At 34.3% G+C, this 18460-nt stretch overlaps 1 protein-coding gene across 5 annotated transcripts in view; it reads left to right on the forward strand.

Moving 5' to 3' along the window:
- Positions 1–18460, forward strand: part of Sbf2 (SET binding factor 2) — a 426980-nt gene that overhangs the window by 60317 nt on the left and 348203 nt on the right. For all 5 annotated transcript variants that reach the window (XM_077798180.1, XM_077798181.1, XM_077798182.1 and 2 more), the window contains exon 2: positions 7768–7853. In XM_077798180.1, the coding sequence (XP_077654306.1) occupies positions 7768–7853 (86 nt within the window). The remainder of the gene's footprint in view (positions 1–7767; positions 7854–18460) is intronic.

The raw sequence follows: 18460 nt of genomic DNA on the forward strand, positions 1-18460 counted from the left end.
AATTATTTAATAAGCATCGTGTTTTTTAATAATTTTGGATCCAGAGAAAAGGCACAACTAAAGTACAGAGTGTTCTCACATCCCTCTGATCAGACTTTTAAAAAGAATGTCCCTTAATTTTAGTTTGTCTAATATTTTTTTGATGATTAAATCAGGGTTATTTGGGATGAGTACCACAAAAGTGATGGGCCATTTTATTGTATCATATTGAAAGGTACGTGATATCAACATGACATCACTGGTACTGTTAATCTTTATCACTTGGTTAAAGTGATGTCTGCTAGATTTCTCTACTGGAGTTGCTGTTTTTTCCTCTCTATAGTTTATTAGTTGGAAGTGAGTCATTAAGTTTAGCCCATACTCAAGGGGAGTATAATTAAACCTTACCTCCTGGAGGGGCGTTGGTATTTATATTAATAAATTTATTTGCATATGTATAAGCCATATATATGTATATAAATTCTATTAATAATATTTGTCCTTTCTTCATTAATTTGTTTATTCTATTTATATCTGTTATGGGTTTGTGTTTATTTTATACTTATTATAATCCCAGTAGACATTGTTTTGTTACTTACATTGTTCTAATTTTGGCCACTGGAAAATCGGTTGACTCTTCTCTTTTTTGTTTTGTTGTGTTTTTATTTTTGAAACAAGGCTTCCCATTATTGCCCCAGCTGGTCTCAAATTCCTGGGTTTAAGTAATTCTCTGATGTTAGCCTCCCAAGAGTATAAACTTTTTATGTTTTATATATAACTGTCATTTATTTATTTAAAAAAATTTATAGTAGATGGACACAATACCTTTATTTTTATGTGGTATTGAGGATCAAACCCAGTGTCTCAGACATGCTAGGCAAACACTCTACCAACTGAACTATAGCTCCAGCCCTCTGTCTTTATTTTTCATTAATTTCTATATATTATGTGAGTTATTTATCTTTTTTCTTTCTTTTTGTAAGCTATTCAATTGTTTGAGCACCATTTGTTGAAAGTATTTGTTTTTTCCTATTGTATGACCCTGGCATATTTGTTGAACATATATTAACCACATATATTATGTTTAGGTCTGTTTCTGAAATTTTTTAATGCATGTTTTAAAAATCTGTTCTCCATCAGTACCATATTATTTTAATTATACTGACTTTATTGTAAGTCTTGAAATTAGATAGGGGAAATCCTCTAGCTTGGTTGATATTTTTCAAATCCCTTTGGTTTAAATCTTTTTAACTCATAAATGTTTAATTAACTTATAATTCTAAAATTAATTCTGCTGTTTTGTTTGCTTTTTGGTGCTTGTGGTTGGAAAATAGGGCCTTGTGTATGCAAGGCAAGTGTTCTACCACTTCAGCACTCTGCCACCTACTGAAATTTTGATTAGGATTACATTGAATCTCTATAATCATTTTGAAAAAGTTGTTATCTTTACTGTATTGAGTCTTCAATTCATTGTGTGTGCTTTCTCAATATACTTATAACTTCTTTGATTTTTGACAGCCACTATTTCATTGTTTTCATTATATAGGTGTGATATATATATATTTAATGAAATTTCAACCTAAATAGTTTATGACTTATGATCTGTTGCATATGGTATTTTACATTTTATTTTTTTCAACTTTGAGAAGAGTGACCCAAAATTTATTGGGTATTTTTAAAAATTTTATTATTATTTTTTTAAATACATGACAACAGTGGAATGCATTATAATTCTTATTACAGATATAGAGCACAATTTTTTGTATCTTTGTATATAAAGTATGTTCACGCCAATTTATGCCATTATACATGTAATTTTATTGCATTACAATTCTTTATTATTTTTTAAAAATATTTATTTATTTATTTTTGTTTTTGGCTGACACAACATCTTTGTTTGTATGTGGTGTTGAGGATCGAACCTGGGCCACACGCATGCCGGGCGAGCGCACTACCGCTTGAGCCACATCCCCAGCCCGCATTACAATTCTTAATACACATATATACCATAATTTTTTATATCTGTTTGTATATAAGGTATGTTGACACCCAATTCAAGTCTTCATACATGTACTTTGTATAATGATGACCATCACATTCTACCATTCTTGCTAATCCTCTTCCCTATCTAGAATTAATCTAATCCTCCCATGCTCTCCCTCCCTCCCCCACTATGAGTCACCACCCCCCTTATATCACAGAAAACATTTGGCATTTGTTTTTTGGGGTTTGGCCAACTTCACTTAGCATTATCTTCTCCAGCGCCATCCATTTACCTGCAGATGCCATGATTTTGGTTTTTTTTAATGCTGAGTAAAATTCCATTGTGTATATATGCCACATTTTTTAATCCATTCATCCACTGAAGGACATCTAGGTTGGCTCCACAGTTTAGCTATTGTGAATTGTGCTGCTATAAACATTGATGTGGCTGTGTCCCTGTACTATGCTGTTTTTAAATCCTTTGGGTATAGTCCGAGAAGAGGAATAGCTGGGTCAAATGGTGGTTCCATTCCCAGATTTCCAAGGAATCTCCATACTGCTTTCCAGATTGACTGTACCAATTTGCAGTCCCACCAGCAATGTATGAGTATACCTTCCCCCACCATCCTCGCCAACACTGTTGTTGTTTGTCTTCATAATAGCTGCCATTCTGACTGGAGTGAGAAGATATCTTAGAGTAGTTTTGATTTGCATTTCTCTGATTGCTAGAGATGATGAACATTTTTTCATATATTTGTTGATTGATTGTATATCCTCTTCTGAGAAGTTCTGTTCAGGTCCTTGGCCCATTTGTTGATTGGGTTATTTGTTTTTTTCGGTGCTTAGCTTTTTGGGTTCTTTATATACCCTAGAGATTAGTGCTCTATCTGATGTATAGGGGGTAAAAATTTGCTTCCAGAATGTAGGCTCTCTGTTCACCTCACAGATTGTTTCTTTTGCTGAGAAAACACTTTTTAGTTTGAATCCATCCCGTTTATTGATTTTTGTTTTTAATTCTTGTGCTATAGGAGTCTTATTAAGGAAGTTGGGGCCTAATCCCACATGATGAAGATTAAGCCCTACTTTTTCTTCTATTAGATGCAGAGCCTTTGGTTTAATTCCTAGATCCTTGATCCATTTTGAGTTAAGTTGGTATTTTACATTTTCAATTGCTTATTGCTAGTAATAGAAATACAATCAAATTTTAATGTTGACCCTCTGAGACCTTAAACTCATTTATTCTAGGTTTTAAAATTATTTCATAGGGATTTCTAAAAAAATTGTGAATAAGGAATGTTACTTCTGCTTTTCATATCTGTGTGCCTGTGATGTCTTTCTTTATTGCACAGGTTAGGACAGCAAGTACAATGTCAAATAAAAATGATAGTAGTTTACATCCCTTTTCTGAATCTTAGTGAGAAAGCCTTCAGTCTTTCTCCATTAAGTGTGATATTGGTCATATATTTTGTCTATGTACTTTTTTTTAGGCTTCTCCTTTTTATTTATTTAGTTATTTTTCTATATTTTTTATTGATTTAATATAGTTGTACATAATGGTAAGGTTTATTGTTACATATTTGTGCATACAATAAAACAATATAATTTGGCCGATATCATTCTGTTATTTTCCTTTTCCCTCCCATCCTTCCCTCTCCCTTGTCTTTTCTCTTACTCTACTTATCTCCCTTCAGTTTTCATGAGATCCTCCTGCACTACCTTTCTTTTTCTTTTCCCTTTCTAGCTTCCACATATAAGAGAAAATGACGTTAAAAAAATTCTGATTTGTTATATATGATGGCAGAATACAATTAATTTCATATTATACATATAGAGCACAATTTTTCAAGACACTGATTGTACACAAAGTATTTTCACACCATTTGTGTCTTCAAACATGTATTTAGGGTAATGATGTCTAAATCATCCCACCATCATTTCTTCCTCTTTTCCCTATCTAAAGTTCCTCCATTCCTCCCATTCTTCCCCACAATTGCCATTATATGTCTGCGTTCTCATATAAAAGAAAACATTCGGTTTTTGGTTTTTGGGGATTGGCTTGCTTCACTTAGCATTATGTTCTCCAACTTTATCCATTTACCTTCAAATGCCATGATTTTATTCTCTCTCTCTCTCTCTCTCTTTTGAGAGACCCAGAGAGAGAGAGAGAGGGAGGGAGGGAGGGAGGGAGGGAATTTTTTATTATTTATTTTTTAGTTTTCGGTGGACACAACATCTTTTTATTTTATTTTTATGTGGTGCTGAGGATCGAACCCAGTGCCCCTCACATGCCAGGCGAGTGTGCTACGGCTTGAGCCACATCCCCATCCCCTTTATTCTCTTTTAATGCTGAGTAATGTTCCATTGTATGTATGTATGTGTATATATATATATATATATATATATATATATATATATATATATATATACCAAAGTTACCCTTTCCATTCATCTACTGAAGGGCATCTAGGTTGGTTCCACAATTTAGCTATTGTGAATTGTGCTGCTATACATTGATATGGCTATGTCCCTATAGTATGCTGTTTTTAAGTCCTTTGGGTATAAACTGAGGAGTGGAATAGCTGGGTCGAATGGTGGTTCCATTCCAAGTTTTCCAAGGAATCTTCACACTGCTTTCCGGATTGGCTGTACCATGCTGCAGTTCCACCAGCAATGTGTGAATGTGCCTTTTCCCCACATTCTTGCCTACGCTTATTGTTGTTTGTATTCTTAATAGCTGCCATTCTGACTGGAGTGAGATGAAATCTTAGAGTAGTTTTGATTTTCATTTCTCTAATTGCTAGAGATGTTGAACATTTTTCATATGTTTGTTGTTTGATTGTATGTCCTCTTCCGAGAAGTGTCTGTTCAGTTCCCCGGCCCATTTGTTGATTTGGTTATTGGGTTTTTTTGGTGTTAAGGTTTTTGAGTGCTTTATATGTCCTAGAGATTAGTGCTCTATCCAATATGCTTGTGGTAAAGATTTGCTTACATTCTGTAGGCTCTCTCACTGATTGTTTCTTTTGTTGAGAAGAACCTTTTTAGTTTGAATCCTTCCCATTTATTGATTCTTGGTTTTAATTCTTGCGCTACAGGAGTTTTATTAAGAAAGTTGGTACCTAAACTGACATGATGGAGATTTGGGCCTACTTTTTCTTCTAATAGACACAGTGTCTTTGGTTTAATTCCTAGGTCCTTGATTCACATTGAGTTGAGTTTTGTGCATGGAGAGATATAGGTTTAATTTCATTTTGTTTCATGAGGGTCTCCAGTTTTCCCAGCACCATTTATTGAAGAGGCTGTCTTTTCTCCAATGTACATTTTAGGTGCCTTTGTCATATACAAGATAACTGTAATCATGTGGGTTAGTCTCTGTGTCCTCTATTCTGCACCATTGGTCTACAAGTCTATTTTGGTGCCAATACCATGCTGCTTTAAAAAATTATTTATTTTTATTTGATTTTTAAAATTTTTTCTTACATGACAATAGTGGAGTGCATTACATTAATAATTTTTTTGCATTACAATTCTTAATACACTTTTATACCACAATTTATCAAATCTCTGTTTGTATATATGGTATGTTGACACCAAATTCACATCTTCATACATGAATTTTGTATAATGATGACCATCTCCTTCCATTATCCTTGACCATGCTGTTTTTGTTACTATTGCTCGGTAGTATAGTTTAAGGTCTGGTATCGTGATGCCACCTGCTTCACTCTTCTTGCTAAGGGTTGCTTTAGCTTTTCTGGGTCTCTTATTTTTCCAGATGAATTGCATGACTGCTTTTTCTGTTTCTATGAGGAAAGTCATTGGGATTTTGATTAGAATTGCATTAAATCTGTATAGTGCTTTTGGTAGTATGGTCATTTTGACAATATTAATTCTACACATCCAAGAACAAGGAAGATCTTTCCATCTTAAAAGGTCTTCTTTAATTTCTTTCTGCAGGGGCTGGGGTTTTGGCTCAGTGGTAGAGCGCTTGCCTCGCATGTGAGAGACCCTGGGTTTGATCCTCAGCACCACATAAAAATAAGTAAACAAAATAAAGATATTGTGTCCATGTATAACTAAAAAAATTAAAAAATAATTTCTTTCTTCAGCATTCTGTAGTTTTCCTTGTAGAGGTCTTTCACCTCTTTCATTATGTTTATTCCCAAGTTTGTTTTTTTTTTTTTTTTTAGGCTATTGTAAAAGGGGTGGTTTTCCTAGTTTCTCCTTCAGAGGATCCTTTTTCTATTATATACTTTTTCTCTTGCTACTCTGTCAGAATGCCACATTTAATATGTGATACAGATAGGAAGTACTTCCATAGCCCCTCTTGATTGATGTGATACTTTACCTGTGGGCATAAAGAAGAAATATGAATGTAGAACAGTTTTGCTTCACCATGGCTTGCTCTTCATTGTAAATGTTATCTTCTCAGAATTCTACATATAACTCATACTGCCCATAAGATAGTTGTCAAATAAAATGTATACTGCAGATGCGAGGAAAAAGTTGAATTCATTGGGATGATTTTTCAAAAAGTGTATTAATAAATTTACGCAGTTTTTAAGGCTTCCCTAAATTAGATGTGGAAATAATCAGAATATTGTTACTTTCATCTTAGAGTAAGCTGGACAACATGCAGATATGTAAATCTATGAAGCATATAGCAAAGGGCTGAATTATATGTAGCAAAGGGTGTAATCTCAATGGTAGTAAGCTTGCCTAGCACGATGGAAAAGACCCTGGGTTTGATCCCCATGAACCACACAAACACACACAGTAAAAAACAATTTAGATCTGACATGTACTTTTCATCCCCAAATTACTCACAAGATTATATCCCCAAAGTTCAATAATGAGTTGATTCAGTCTTTGATGTCATAGGCTAACTTTTTAACAATAGTTATAAAAACCTGTGGTTTTCAACCCTGGAGACATTTGGCAATGTCTGGAGACATTCTTGATTGTAACAACTTGGTGGTGGTGGTAGGGTGCTGCTAGCATGTAGTGAGTTGAAGCTGGGGATGCCACATACCGTAATATACAAGATAGTACTCTCTCCCCTACCCCATACACACCAAAAAATTATCCAGCCCAAATGTCAATAGTCTAATGTTAAGGAACTCTGCATAGACATGGTCAAGGTTCCAGCGGAGCCTAAAAAACTGTATTTAACCCTTAATAGTTCTTACAAACCCTAACTGACGCTTAGCACCAATAGTAACATATCATTTATTGTTTAAAATTACTCTGTTTCCACAGAAAAGCACTCCTTAAATTTCAGGTTGGTATACTGAAGTTATTTCATTATTGGGGCACAGAGAACAGTTATGCTCATGATGTGATAGATTTCCAATACCTCTGTCTGTTTTTCTTTACTTTTCATATGTGTCAATCTTTGGCAGTCTATAGGATGGGGGATTGCCTGTTCTTTCAGTATTGTGTTTTGAAAATAATACTTTTATGTCCTTTAAAACTTAAAAATGTTTAATTGATATATCAAATTTTCAAATGTTAATTTAGAAATGAGAATAGTTTAATGAGTCTTCAGTTTTTTAGTGCCTTGTAACTGATTCCCCCCCCCGCCCCCATTGGTACTGGGGATTGAATCCAGAGCCTTGCATATGCTAGGCAAGTAGTGTACCACTGAGTTATATTCCCTAGTGCTTTTCATTTTTTAATTTTGATACAGGGTCTCCCTAAGCTGCCCAGGATGGCCTCAACTTGTTATTCTTCTGCATCAGTCTCCCAAGTAGGTGGGATTTTAGGCATGTGCTTATCATACCCAGCTAACTTTGATTTTATTTATAGGCTCAGGAGAAGGTCTGGGGAAAATAATCCAGAGATTTCCACAGAAGGACTGGGATGATACACCTTTTCCACAGGGAATTGAATTGGTAAGTTGGTGTTGTATTATTATACTTTTATAATTATATTTTTCTTTTTTTTTGTTTACATTATTACATTTCTTATTAAATAATTTGATGATTTATCTGCAGTGTAGTCTTAGAAATAATTTTCTTCCCTCCAAGATCTGTAAATATAATCCCCTTTAAATATATTGATTCTGGAATACCTGTTATTCTATTCTTTTTTCCTACTTAAATTTATCCCTAACATTACAAGTGAAATTGATGATCTTTATTGCTCAGGAACAGAAAAATCCCTCTGATTCCTTAGTAAAAATCTTAGCCTAAGTAGTTTCAGGGATTATTTATCACTAGACAAAATTTATTTTATTATTTTTCCTGAAATTTCCTGGTTAGTGTTTTAGTGATCAACAAAATAAAAAACAGACAAAAAGAAACCAAAAGTTTGTTTATGATGACCAGCCATGGTTTGAGTTGGGTCTTGAAATCATAAATCTAAATTCTTTTATTTTTAGCTACAGTGTTTGTAGGTTACTTTATTAATAGTGCAATTCAACTGACTTTGGGGGAGGAACAATTAGACATTTTAAAGGAACTCAGTGGTTGAATATAGTTTATGATAGCCAGGTCGTTTTATCTGGTGGCAAATCCAAGGTGATAAAACAAGGGACTAAAAAGACTTTGTAAGATGACTTTAAAGTTTGGTTCTACACAAGTTTGGTTCCATTCAAGAAAAAGAGAAGAGGGGGAGGAGAAGATTATTAATATTTTGTTTATGTACACACACACATTCAAGAAGTTTCTGTTGAAAGAATATTCAGTATAATGTGATAGAAGTGCAGGCTGCAGAGCAGATTGCCTGGGTTGAAATCCCAGTTGCATTGTATGGACTTTTGACAAGTTAATTAACTTCTTTAAATAGCAGAGTCTTCATCTGTAAAACGATAACTCATAGGGATGTTGTAAAGACAAAGTGGAAAAGATGCATATACAATTCATAGAACAAGTGATTAATAAATGGGGCAGATGTTATGACTCTTCTTCATCTCTTGCCACCACCTCACTCAGAGGAAGAATTGTTCATTCTTTTGTTAACTTGTATCAGAAAGGTCTATGAGGAATAAAATTGATGTTGAAAAATTATAAATTTGCTCTTTCTAGCTGATGACTGTGCCATTCTGCTTTACTGAGGATGAAAAATATATTGCTGAACACTTAGTTTTGATTGTTATAACCCAGTCATGTAAAGAAGGCTGTGGGTTTGTAGGCCCACAGAGAGGGTAAATCTTGAATTTTGGCATTAAAAATAGGGAAGGAATGTAAGGACCCAAGGAAAAGTGACTGTTTGGAGAGCCCTTTGCATTCCTTTCTTTTCTCCCCCACATGCTTTCACATACCAGTAATTGGCCTTACCATGTGAATAAGCAGGCATTTTTATTATAATAGCTTGTAAACCTTGTTTTAGCTAACCCTTTTAGTGCTGACTGAAAAGGTAAATTTGGGTGCTGGGGACATGTTGGGGACAAGTTTTTTAAGTTCCTTTACATCAAAATGTGGAGGACTAAAGAGGTCCATCAATTTGACTATATGAACAATGAACCACTTTCATAAGTTTCAAGAACAGACTTCATGGGGGTAGAAACAAATTATCATAGCTCTACAGCTAGGACTGAAAAAGGATACTTTCTATGTTTTGAGAGTCAAGGAAATAGATGTTTGTGATACCTCTGAGGCAAGGGAGAAACATATATTGGTTTTACTACTTAGTAAATGGATATTTTTTATTTTTATTTTCTATGACAGATACTGGCATGTTCAAATGCTACTAGTGTCTGTCCAATAATGGGGTGAAGTTGTGTGCTGCTGGATTAGTGAAATCAAGGTGTCAAGAGGTAGATAGAATTTTTTCTCATCTAGATGACTTTTTGACTGATTCTTAGTATACCATTTAAAAAATTGGGGGGCCAGATTAATACTTAAATGATAATTGATTTGTTGGATTATGTTGAAAATGTTCCTATTCCCCACAATTTTTCATCATTGATAGCAATTCTGATTCTTTTTTAAAAATTAATTTTATTTTTTATACAAATGGAGTACAACTTCTCTGGCTGTACATGATGTAGAGTCATACCATTTGTGTAATCATACCCGCACATAGGGTAATAATGTCCATCTCATTCTACCATATTCCCCCAGCAAAACCCCCTCCTTTCCCTCCCCTCCACTCTGCTCATTCCAAAGTTCCTCCATCCTCCCCACCCCAATTATGAATCAGCATCCACTAATCAGAGAAAACATTTGGCCTTTGGTTTTTTGGGATTGGCTTTCTTTGTTTAGCATGATATTCTTCAACTCCATTCATTTACCTGTAAATGCCATAATTTCATTCTTCTTTAAGGCCGAATAATATTCCATTGTGTGTGTTTGTGTGCGTGTGTGTGTGCGTGTGTGTGTGTGTGTGTGTGTGTGTATGTGTATATATGCCACAGTTTCTTTATTCATTCATCTATTGGCAGTTCTGACTATTTATGTCTGTTGTGCTTTGTCAATACAAAATAGATTTATTTTGCATCTATTAAAGCTATTTTATTTGCATCTATTAGTTTTTTTGTTTTTGTCTTTTCATTTATAATGTTATACTATTCTTTGATATTAGGTGTAATTTTTGCATATAAACAACAATAAGTTAAACAACTGTGGTATATACTATGTGATCCTGAGTAACTTTTTAAACTTCAAGAACCAAAGGCAGACTAGTAAAAGTTTAGTCTTAATTGATCTGGTTTAGTCCCTAAATGGTTTGTTGATTCTAGGGTAATAGTGACCCTTTTCTGAAGACATACAGAAAAAAAACATATCCTTTACAAGATGGATTGACTTTTAGCAGGTAGCATTAAGGTTAATATCTAACAGTTGTATAGCATTGATAGACTATGATATACTAACATAAATTAGATAAATGATAACAATATGTTAATTTGCAAATAAGTACACTGAGGCTTAGAAAGTTTAAATAATTTTAGCAAAGTCTAACAGGTAGAATGCAGCAGAACTAGTATTCAAACCCAGATCTTCTTAGTTTTAGCCAAGATGTGGGAATATTCTTGGAGTTACACATTAAACTATGTAAGCATTTGCATTTTAGTGTAAAAGCAGAAACTTTTACTCTGAAAACAGAGTTCTATAATTTGTAAGAACTGAGATTGAAAAATGTTAAGAGAATGCTGATTCTGTTAGTCAAGTTTTCATCACTATAAAAAATGCATGACACAGGCTACTTATGAAGAAAAGAAATTTTATTTAGTTCACAGTTTTGGAGGTTTAAACTCCAAACAGTATAGCACAGGGTCTGTGGTAAGGGCTGCCTCTTGACTATATCACTTCATGGCACATATAGCCATGGGAGGAGTGCATGCCGAAGCAAGCCATTACAACTTCAACCAGGATCAGAGAGAATGAGAGGGGTCAGTGTTGTTCTTCTCATAACAACCCTCTCATGAGAAGTACTAAGGGCTTACAGGAGAAATTCTCATGCCCCAGCGATTTAAGAACCTCCCATCATGACCCACCTCTTAAAGGTTCCATCACCTCCCAAAAGCAGTACCCTGTATACTAAAGCTTCATTCACAATGAACCCTTGGGGGACACCCAAATTGTATTCAAACCATAGCACTGCATTACTAAGTACAGATCAACTTTACCTGTTTATTTTATCTGAAGACAAATATGGGTTCAGAGTATAATGTTTTATCGAAATTATTTTTTGTTGCCACTTCTTGTTCCCAGGCAGCATATATTAGATATCCTTAAATTCTAAATGAAAGATTATATGTTCATCCTGAAGATTAAATTTTATAATTTGTGAAAAAGGACTTTAGGCATTCATTTATAATAAATCAAATCTCCAGCTTAATTTAGAGGATGCTGAATTTATTCTTTCCGTTTTTACATAAAGAAATTGCCTTCTATTTAGAAATGGTGAACTTCAATTTGGACACATTTTAAAAATAAAAATATGAAAATAAGCTAAACCAAACATAATGACTACTTTTCCAATTCTAGGATATTTTTGTCTTTTTCTTGTGCTTTTTAGGTATACACAGAAACCACAGACAGTCATATAAATAAAGTTGCAGTTAATTTTAGTGACAGTATTTCAAAGAAAATTAAAGAATTGTTTTCCAGAAGCATTCTATGGCTAACAATCTATTTATGATCATGGGAACAAATGTTTTTATTGGCTAAGCCTTGTATGTCAACAAAACAGTATTGTTTTGGCACTAACTCCTTTTTCAGATGCTGTCTCAGAAGTGAATATTTCATAATTCAGAAAATATGCCATAATCTTCACTGAACGACTATACTGAAGCATTAGTAACATATCTGATTTTCTTAGAATACTAAACTACTGTGATAAATACATTTTGTAGTTTGAGAAAAATAAACAGAATTTCCAAATTTGAGCTTATAAAGTAATTAGTTCAGTTATTTAAATATACATTAATGATTTGAAAGCCTTTAGTATGAATCCAGTCTTCTATAAGATAGCTGAGGGAGAAGAGAGAAATAAACTGGTATTCATCATTCTGCAGATATTGCTTCAGTATGAGATGCTATAGGAGAAATAAGCATAGGCACCATGTAATGCTTTAATTCTTTAAGCTGTTTAGAATGAGATGAATACAACAAATGGGATAGTAGTCATCCATTGACCTAGATATAAATTCTGTTTGGTCAGGGAACTGAGTGTAGAAAGGATGAAAGATAATTTTGTTTCTGAGGAGAAATATGCGTGAAAGGAGAATGAAAGGTTGTAAACATATTGCATGACAGAATTGACATTTACAAAGATTTTGAAAGTTTGGAGTTATGTGCCCTTTATCTAAGAAGATGAAATATAATAGGTAAACATGAAAGTTCCAGTAGGTAAATATAAAAAAAACTGGCTGTACAAGTCATTACTTAGAATAAAGATGAAAAAGATGCCAGCCAGAGAGATTTGAGAAACATAAGAAGCTAGCTTTAAAAAAAAAAAATTATAGAAGGGACTGGGGTATATAGCACTTGCCTTGCATGTGTGAGGACCTGGGTTTGATCCTCAGCACCTCATAAATAAATAAATAAATAAATAGACAGACATTGTATCCATCTACAACTAAAACAAATTTTTTTTAAATCATAGAAGGTATCTATGAAAGATACTGGTGGTAACATCTAGATCCTGTGTGCTGGAGTATGATGCTAGGGGTTGAATTCAGTGTTAAATATGGTCCAGGGTTTAGTAGGAAGGACTTCTGGTTTAAAGGCTGAAAACATAACACTACTGGTATAAAATATAAAAATGTGGTTTTAAAAACATACTAAGGACTACAAAAAGGATTTTTAAAAGTCATGTTTACAACAAAGCAAGTGGGTATAAAGGGAGTTTAAGCTAGAAAGTGATAGTTGTAGCTCACATTTTTGTTTTCCACTTCCATATTGTCATCTGTTTGAAATAATAGAACCACATTACAGGGAACCTGGATGGAATCTACAGGGTACATCTAAAATAGTAAATCCTTTTAATATCTCCAAGGAAGAAAATAGTCTATCTTTATGATAAGCATCTCATACTCTTCCATACTCACTTAAGTTGTTAATTGTGTGTGTGTGTGTGTGTGTGTGTGTGTGTGTGTGTGTGTTATGGGGGAGTGAACCAAGGGCTTCACACATGCTAGTCAAGCACTCCACCACCTAAGCTACTTCTCCAACCTCTAAGAAAATCTCTTGTTTGTATTTGTTACCTACTATTCTAGTTATTCTTCATTATAAAATGTTTCAAATGTTCCTTTTTTTGTTATTTCCATTTCTCTAAGAGACTAGTGTGGAGAAATAAAATGGAATTTAAAAACCTTGAGCAAAGTTAATTTAGTGCTTTCTGATTGTAACATTGTTTTTCCTACACGGATGCTATCAAGTGATTGTCTATTAGTATTTTAATAAGTTATAATGTTATGATTTCTTGCCATCCACTCTCACCTCACATATCCATTTCACTTCCATTTCAGAGGACTACTCTCAAGTATATCGTTTATGCCCTCTGCAATCTGAAATCACAGAGTTGAAGTTTAGTAATTTTTTCTGAATTGGTTAAGGTGATACTAGCCATTTTAGAGTGGATAAACTTGAAAATTTTACTGTTTTATCATGATTGAACACACCCCACCCCACACCCTCCTCTTACTTACATGGAAGTTAATTAGTGGCAGTAGGGCAGATTAGGAGCGGGGCTTGCCATCTTCACACTGTGATATTCAGGGTCATCTTGGGTACCAGCATTCAGTTTACAGAGGAGTAGGAGACAGGGAGGATGGTAAAAGTAGGTTTTATGGGATATGCCTAGAGGTGGTGTAAATCATTTCTACCCATAGTCCATTGATCAGAAGCCAGTCACTTGGCCACAGTTATCTGTAGTAGGAGGCTGGCAGACAAAGCCTAGAAGTGTGCTTAGAAGAAGACTAGAACAGATTTAGTGCAAAGAGAAAAGATCTTTCCATTATTATAATTTTTCTTGACCACTTTCTTTTTTGACATCACTAATAATAGTCTTTTTGGTATAATAATTAGTAAATGTTTGGTCTTTGTTCCTATATCCTGGCACAGAGCTCCTTAAACTGTTGGAGTTTACTGGCTGTGTGTGCTAATGAAGTAACTAATGGTTCAAGTGGACATAGAAAGCTTCAGGATGGGGGTTGGTCACCAGAGGAAGCAACTATGTGATTAGAAGGTTGGAATTTTTAGCCCCACTAGGTAGGGAAGAGAAAGAGATTGAGTTTAGTCTTCAACAGACAGGGATTTAATGAAACTTTTGGACACCCCCCCCCCACTTCCTCCAAGGACAGGGTTCATAGAACCTTCAGGTTGATGAACACATTAATGTCCTGAAAAGGTGGCATACCGTGAAAGTGCATGCAGTCTCTGCACCACCTCTTTTCCCATCATACATTGCCCTATACATCTCTTCCACTGGACTGTTGTATCTTTTATAATAAACGAGTAAATGTATGTAAAGTATTTTCTGGAGTTTTGTGAGTCATTGTAATAAATTATTGCCCCAGAGGCAGGATATCATAGGAAAGCCTGAATTTATGGGCAGAAGTATGGGTATCCTAGGTGCCCTATTATTGGCTGACTATATCTAAAGTGGGGGCAGTCTTTTGGGCCTAAGCCCTTAAGGTCTGTCTTCTCTCACAGTGGGTAGTGTCAGAATTGGATACACAGTTACTTTCAGAACTGGTTGGGGCTGGAAAAACCATATATTTGGTATTAGAGAAAACAACACAGGCTTCATCATATTATATATTTTCACAATTTCAGTTCCAGTTACTTTTTATTTTCCATCATTCATAAGACTTAGTTTTTAGTTTTTTTTTCTTTGTGTGTTTTACTTTCTCTAGAAAATAGTGGTATCACTATTCTGCTAGTCATTTGTACTTGATTTCCTAGTCATGCCTTGGTTTATTCTTTTCTGCATTTCCCATAACCTAACTGTATTGTGCTTATATGGCACAGTCAAAGCTAATCCATATTTTGGTCTCTTTTGCTAATACTAGATTTCTATTGTGGGGTGAGTTTTGGAACAGATAGCCTAGAAGGTTAAATCAAAGGTAGTTTTGGAACAGATAGCCTAGAAGGTTAAATCAAAGGTAGTTGTTGCCTAATTTCTCTTACTGCTTTTTTTCTTGTACTTGTATTCCAGTACTTAAATGTAAACTGGAATAACTATATATTATAATTTCAAATCAGAATGCTTTTGAGAATGAAAGGGAGAGAATTGGGAAAACGTGTAAATGGGAACTATCCTGAGAAAATTGATTTGTATGAGTACTTATACATATGTATGTATTAGGCTCTTTGTGGCAAAAGATTGGCAACTACATAAATGTCCATCCGAAGGGGACTGGTTGAATTAGTGCTGCTATAGCCATTCATCAAAACATATATCAGTGTTGAACAGGATGACATAGAAGGAGATATACAAATGGCTAATAAGTATGTGAAAATATGCTGGTATAACTACTCATCAGGAAAATGTAAATCAAAACCACACAGAGATACCAACTCATGTCCATTAGTATAGCTGGTATCAAAACTCAGAAAATAACAAGTGTCAATGAAGGGGAAATTAGGATCCTAGGATCCTATCCAACTGTTTTGGTCTTTGTTCCTATATCCTGGCACAGAGCTCCTAAAACTGTTGGAATTTACTGGCTGTGTGTGCTAATGAAGTATGCTATGGAAAATAGTACAGCAATTCTTCAAAAAAAGTTGAAAATAAAATTACCATTTGGCTCAGCAACTTCACTACTGGGAATATCCAAAAGAACTGAAAATAAGGACTTATGTAGATATTTGTACATATGTGTTCAAAGTGGCATTGTTTACAGTAGTCAAAAGGTGGAGAGAAATCAATGAATGGATAAATGAAATATGGTACATACATACAATGAAATATTATTCAGCCCTAAAAAGGAAGGAATTCTGAACGTATGGTACAACATGGATGAACCTTGAGGACATTATGCTATGGAAAATAAGCCAGTTACAAAAATGCAAATACTGTATAATTTCACTGACATGAGTACATGAGGTACTTAGGGTAGTTAAATTCATATAGACAGAAAGTAGAATGAAGATTTTCAGAGGATAGGAAAAGGAAGGAATAATAAGTTGTTTAATGGGCATAGATTTTCAGTTTTGCAAGATAAAAAGAGTACTGGAGTTTGGATGTCCAACAATGTGAATATACTTAACATTACTGAACTATACACAACATTAAGTTTTATGTTATGTATAATAAGTTTCACTGTCTGATTTTTTAGATGTACTGTAAAGCTTAATAATCCAGACAGTATGGTATTGGCTTAAGGATAGATATGGAGATCCAAGGAACAGTTTAGAAGCAAGCCTATACATATATGGCAAATTGATTTTCAACTGAGTTGCCAAAGTAATTCAGTTGTGGAAAAGATAGCACAAATGATGATGAACAGCTAAATATCACTTGGAAAAAAAATTAGCCTTGACCCTTTCTTATACTGTACACAAAGATTATTTTGAAATGGATCATAGACTAACTATAAAAGCCAAAACTTTAAATCTTTTAAAAGAAAATATAGAACACTTTTGTGACCTTTTGTTAGGCCAAGATTTTCTAAATAGAGCCTCTAAAACGTGATTGAATAAAGTTTCTCTGGAGTAAAACTCTTTTTGATGGGGGCAGGTACTGGGGATTGAACCCAGGGGTTTTTAACTACTAAGTCATATCCCCAGCCCTTTAAAAAAACATTTTATTTTAGATACAGGGTTTTGCTGAGTTTCTTAGGGCCTCCTTAAGTTGCTGCAGCTGACCTTGAACTCAACATCCTCCTGCCTCAGCCTCCTGAGTCCCACCACAACTGGCTTGGAGTAAAACTCTTAAAAATAGTATATCACTATGCTGAGAAAGTAGAAAGTCAGATAGCAAGAAGCTTCATTTTGGTCTTATAGGTTTCCCTTGGGTTTATGGACTCTCAGAATATCATTTGGACCTTGTGTATTTTGCTTTTTACCTTTAATGAACAGGAGGGCAATCTAGCAACTGTTCAGCTAGGAATGCAAAGCTTTCCGAGGTGTTAAATGTTTTGCCTGATGCCAGGTCATCTTCTGCAAATCAAATTTTTGGTATTTTCAGATCTGTGGGATAATTTTGACAATAAGACTTTTTACTTGAAGTCTTGATTGCTGTGGATAGGAGCCAACCTTAGGTATTAAAAACATTATATATGAAAGATTTTATGATATAGAAGAAAGAACATTGAAAGAACTCTGGGATTTTATGTATCTATTGGTGTGTTTGTGTGTGTGTGTGTGTGTGTGTGTGTGTGTGTGTATACATATAAACAATTTGCTTATACAAAGTAGTAGCTTCTTAGCAGAGGATCCACTTTCTAGGTCATATAATCTATTCTCAGAAGTATGTAGAGAATGATAGTTTTATACTAGAAGGTTTCTACCAACCCTCTCCCACCCATTCTTTTTTTTTTTTTAAATATTTATTTATTTTTTAAAGTTTTTGGCTGACACAACATCTTTCTTTGTATGTGGTGCTGAGGATCAAACCCAGGCCGCATGCATGCCAGGCAAGCGCGCTACCACTTGAGCCACATCCCCAGCCCCTCCCACCCATTCTTGGTCTGATAAAATTCTTTAATGATACAGACGTCCTATTTAATATAAAATATGTTCACATATTTCTGAGTTTATTTTTGTGCAGTGTTCCCAGTTACGGATATTATTGGCATTCTTTACGATTTGGCTTAACTTAAAGTACCTTTAAACTCACAAGAATAACTTGCAGATGTGTCATTTTAAAAGTAAAGTATTTGGTGGCCTCTAGTGGTACTTATGTGTCTATAAAACGTTACTAATATCACCAATACATAAAATTTTAAAATTACTTAGGTGACATAAGCAAATGTGTTTATTTGTTGAAGAATTGTTTTAGTCTTTGAGAACTAAAATTTTATTAATAAATTATAAATTTATCAGTGATGTGGCTATGTCTGTCTACTATTGTAGCAAATTATCATTTCTGGACTTTACTTACCTTC

Source organism: Urocitellus parryii, chromosome 4, assembly GCF_045843805.1.
Source record: "Urocitellus parryii isolate mUroPar1 chromosome 4, mUroPar1.hap1, whole genome shotgun sequence".
Classification (NCBI taxonomy): domain Eukaryota; kingdom Metazoa; phylum Chordata; class Mammalia; order Rodentia; family Sciuridae; genus Urocitellus; species Urocitellus parryii.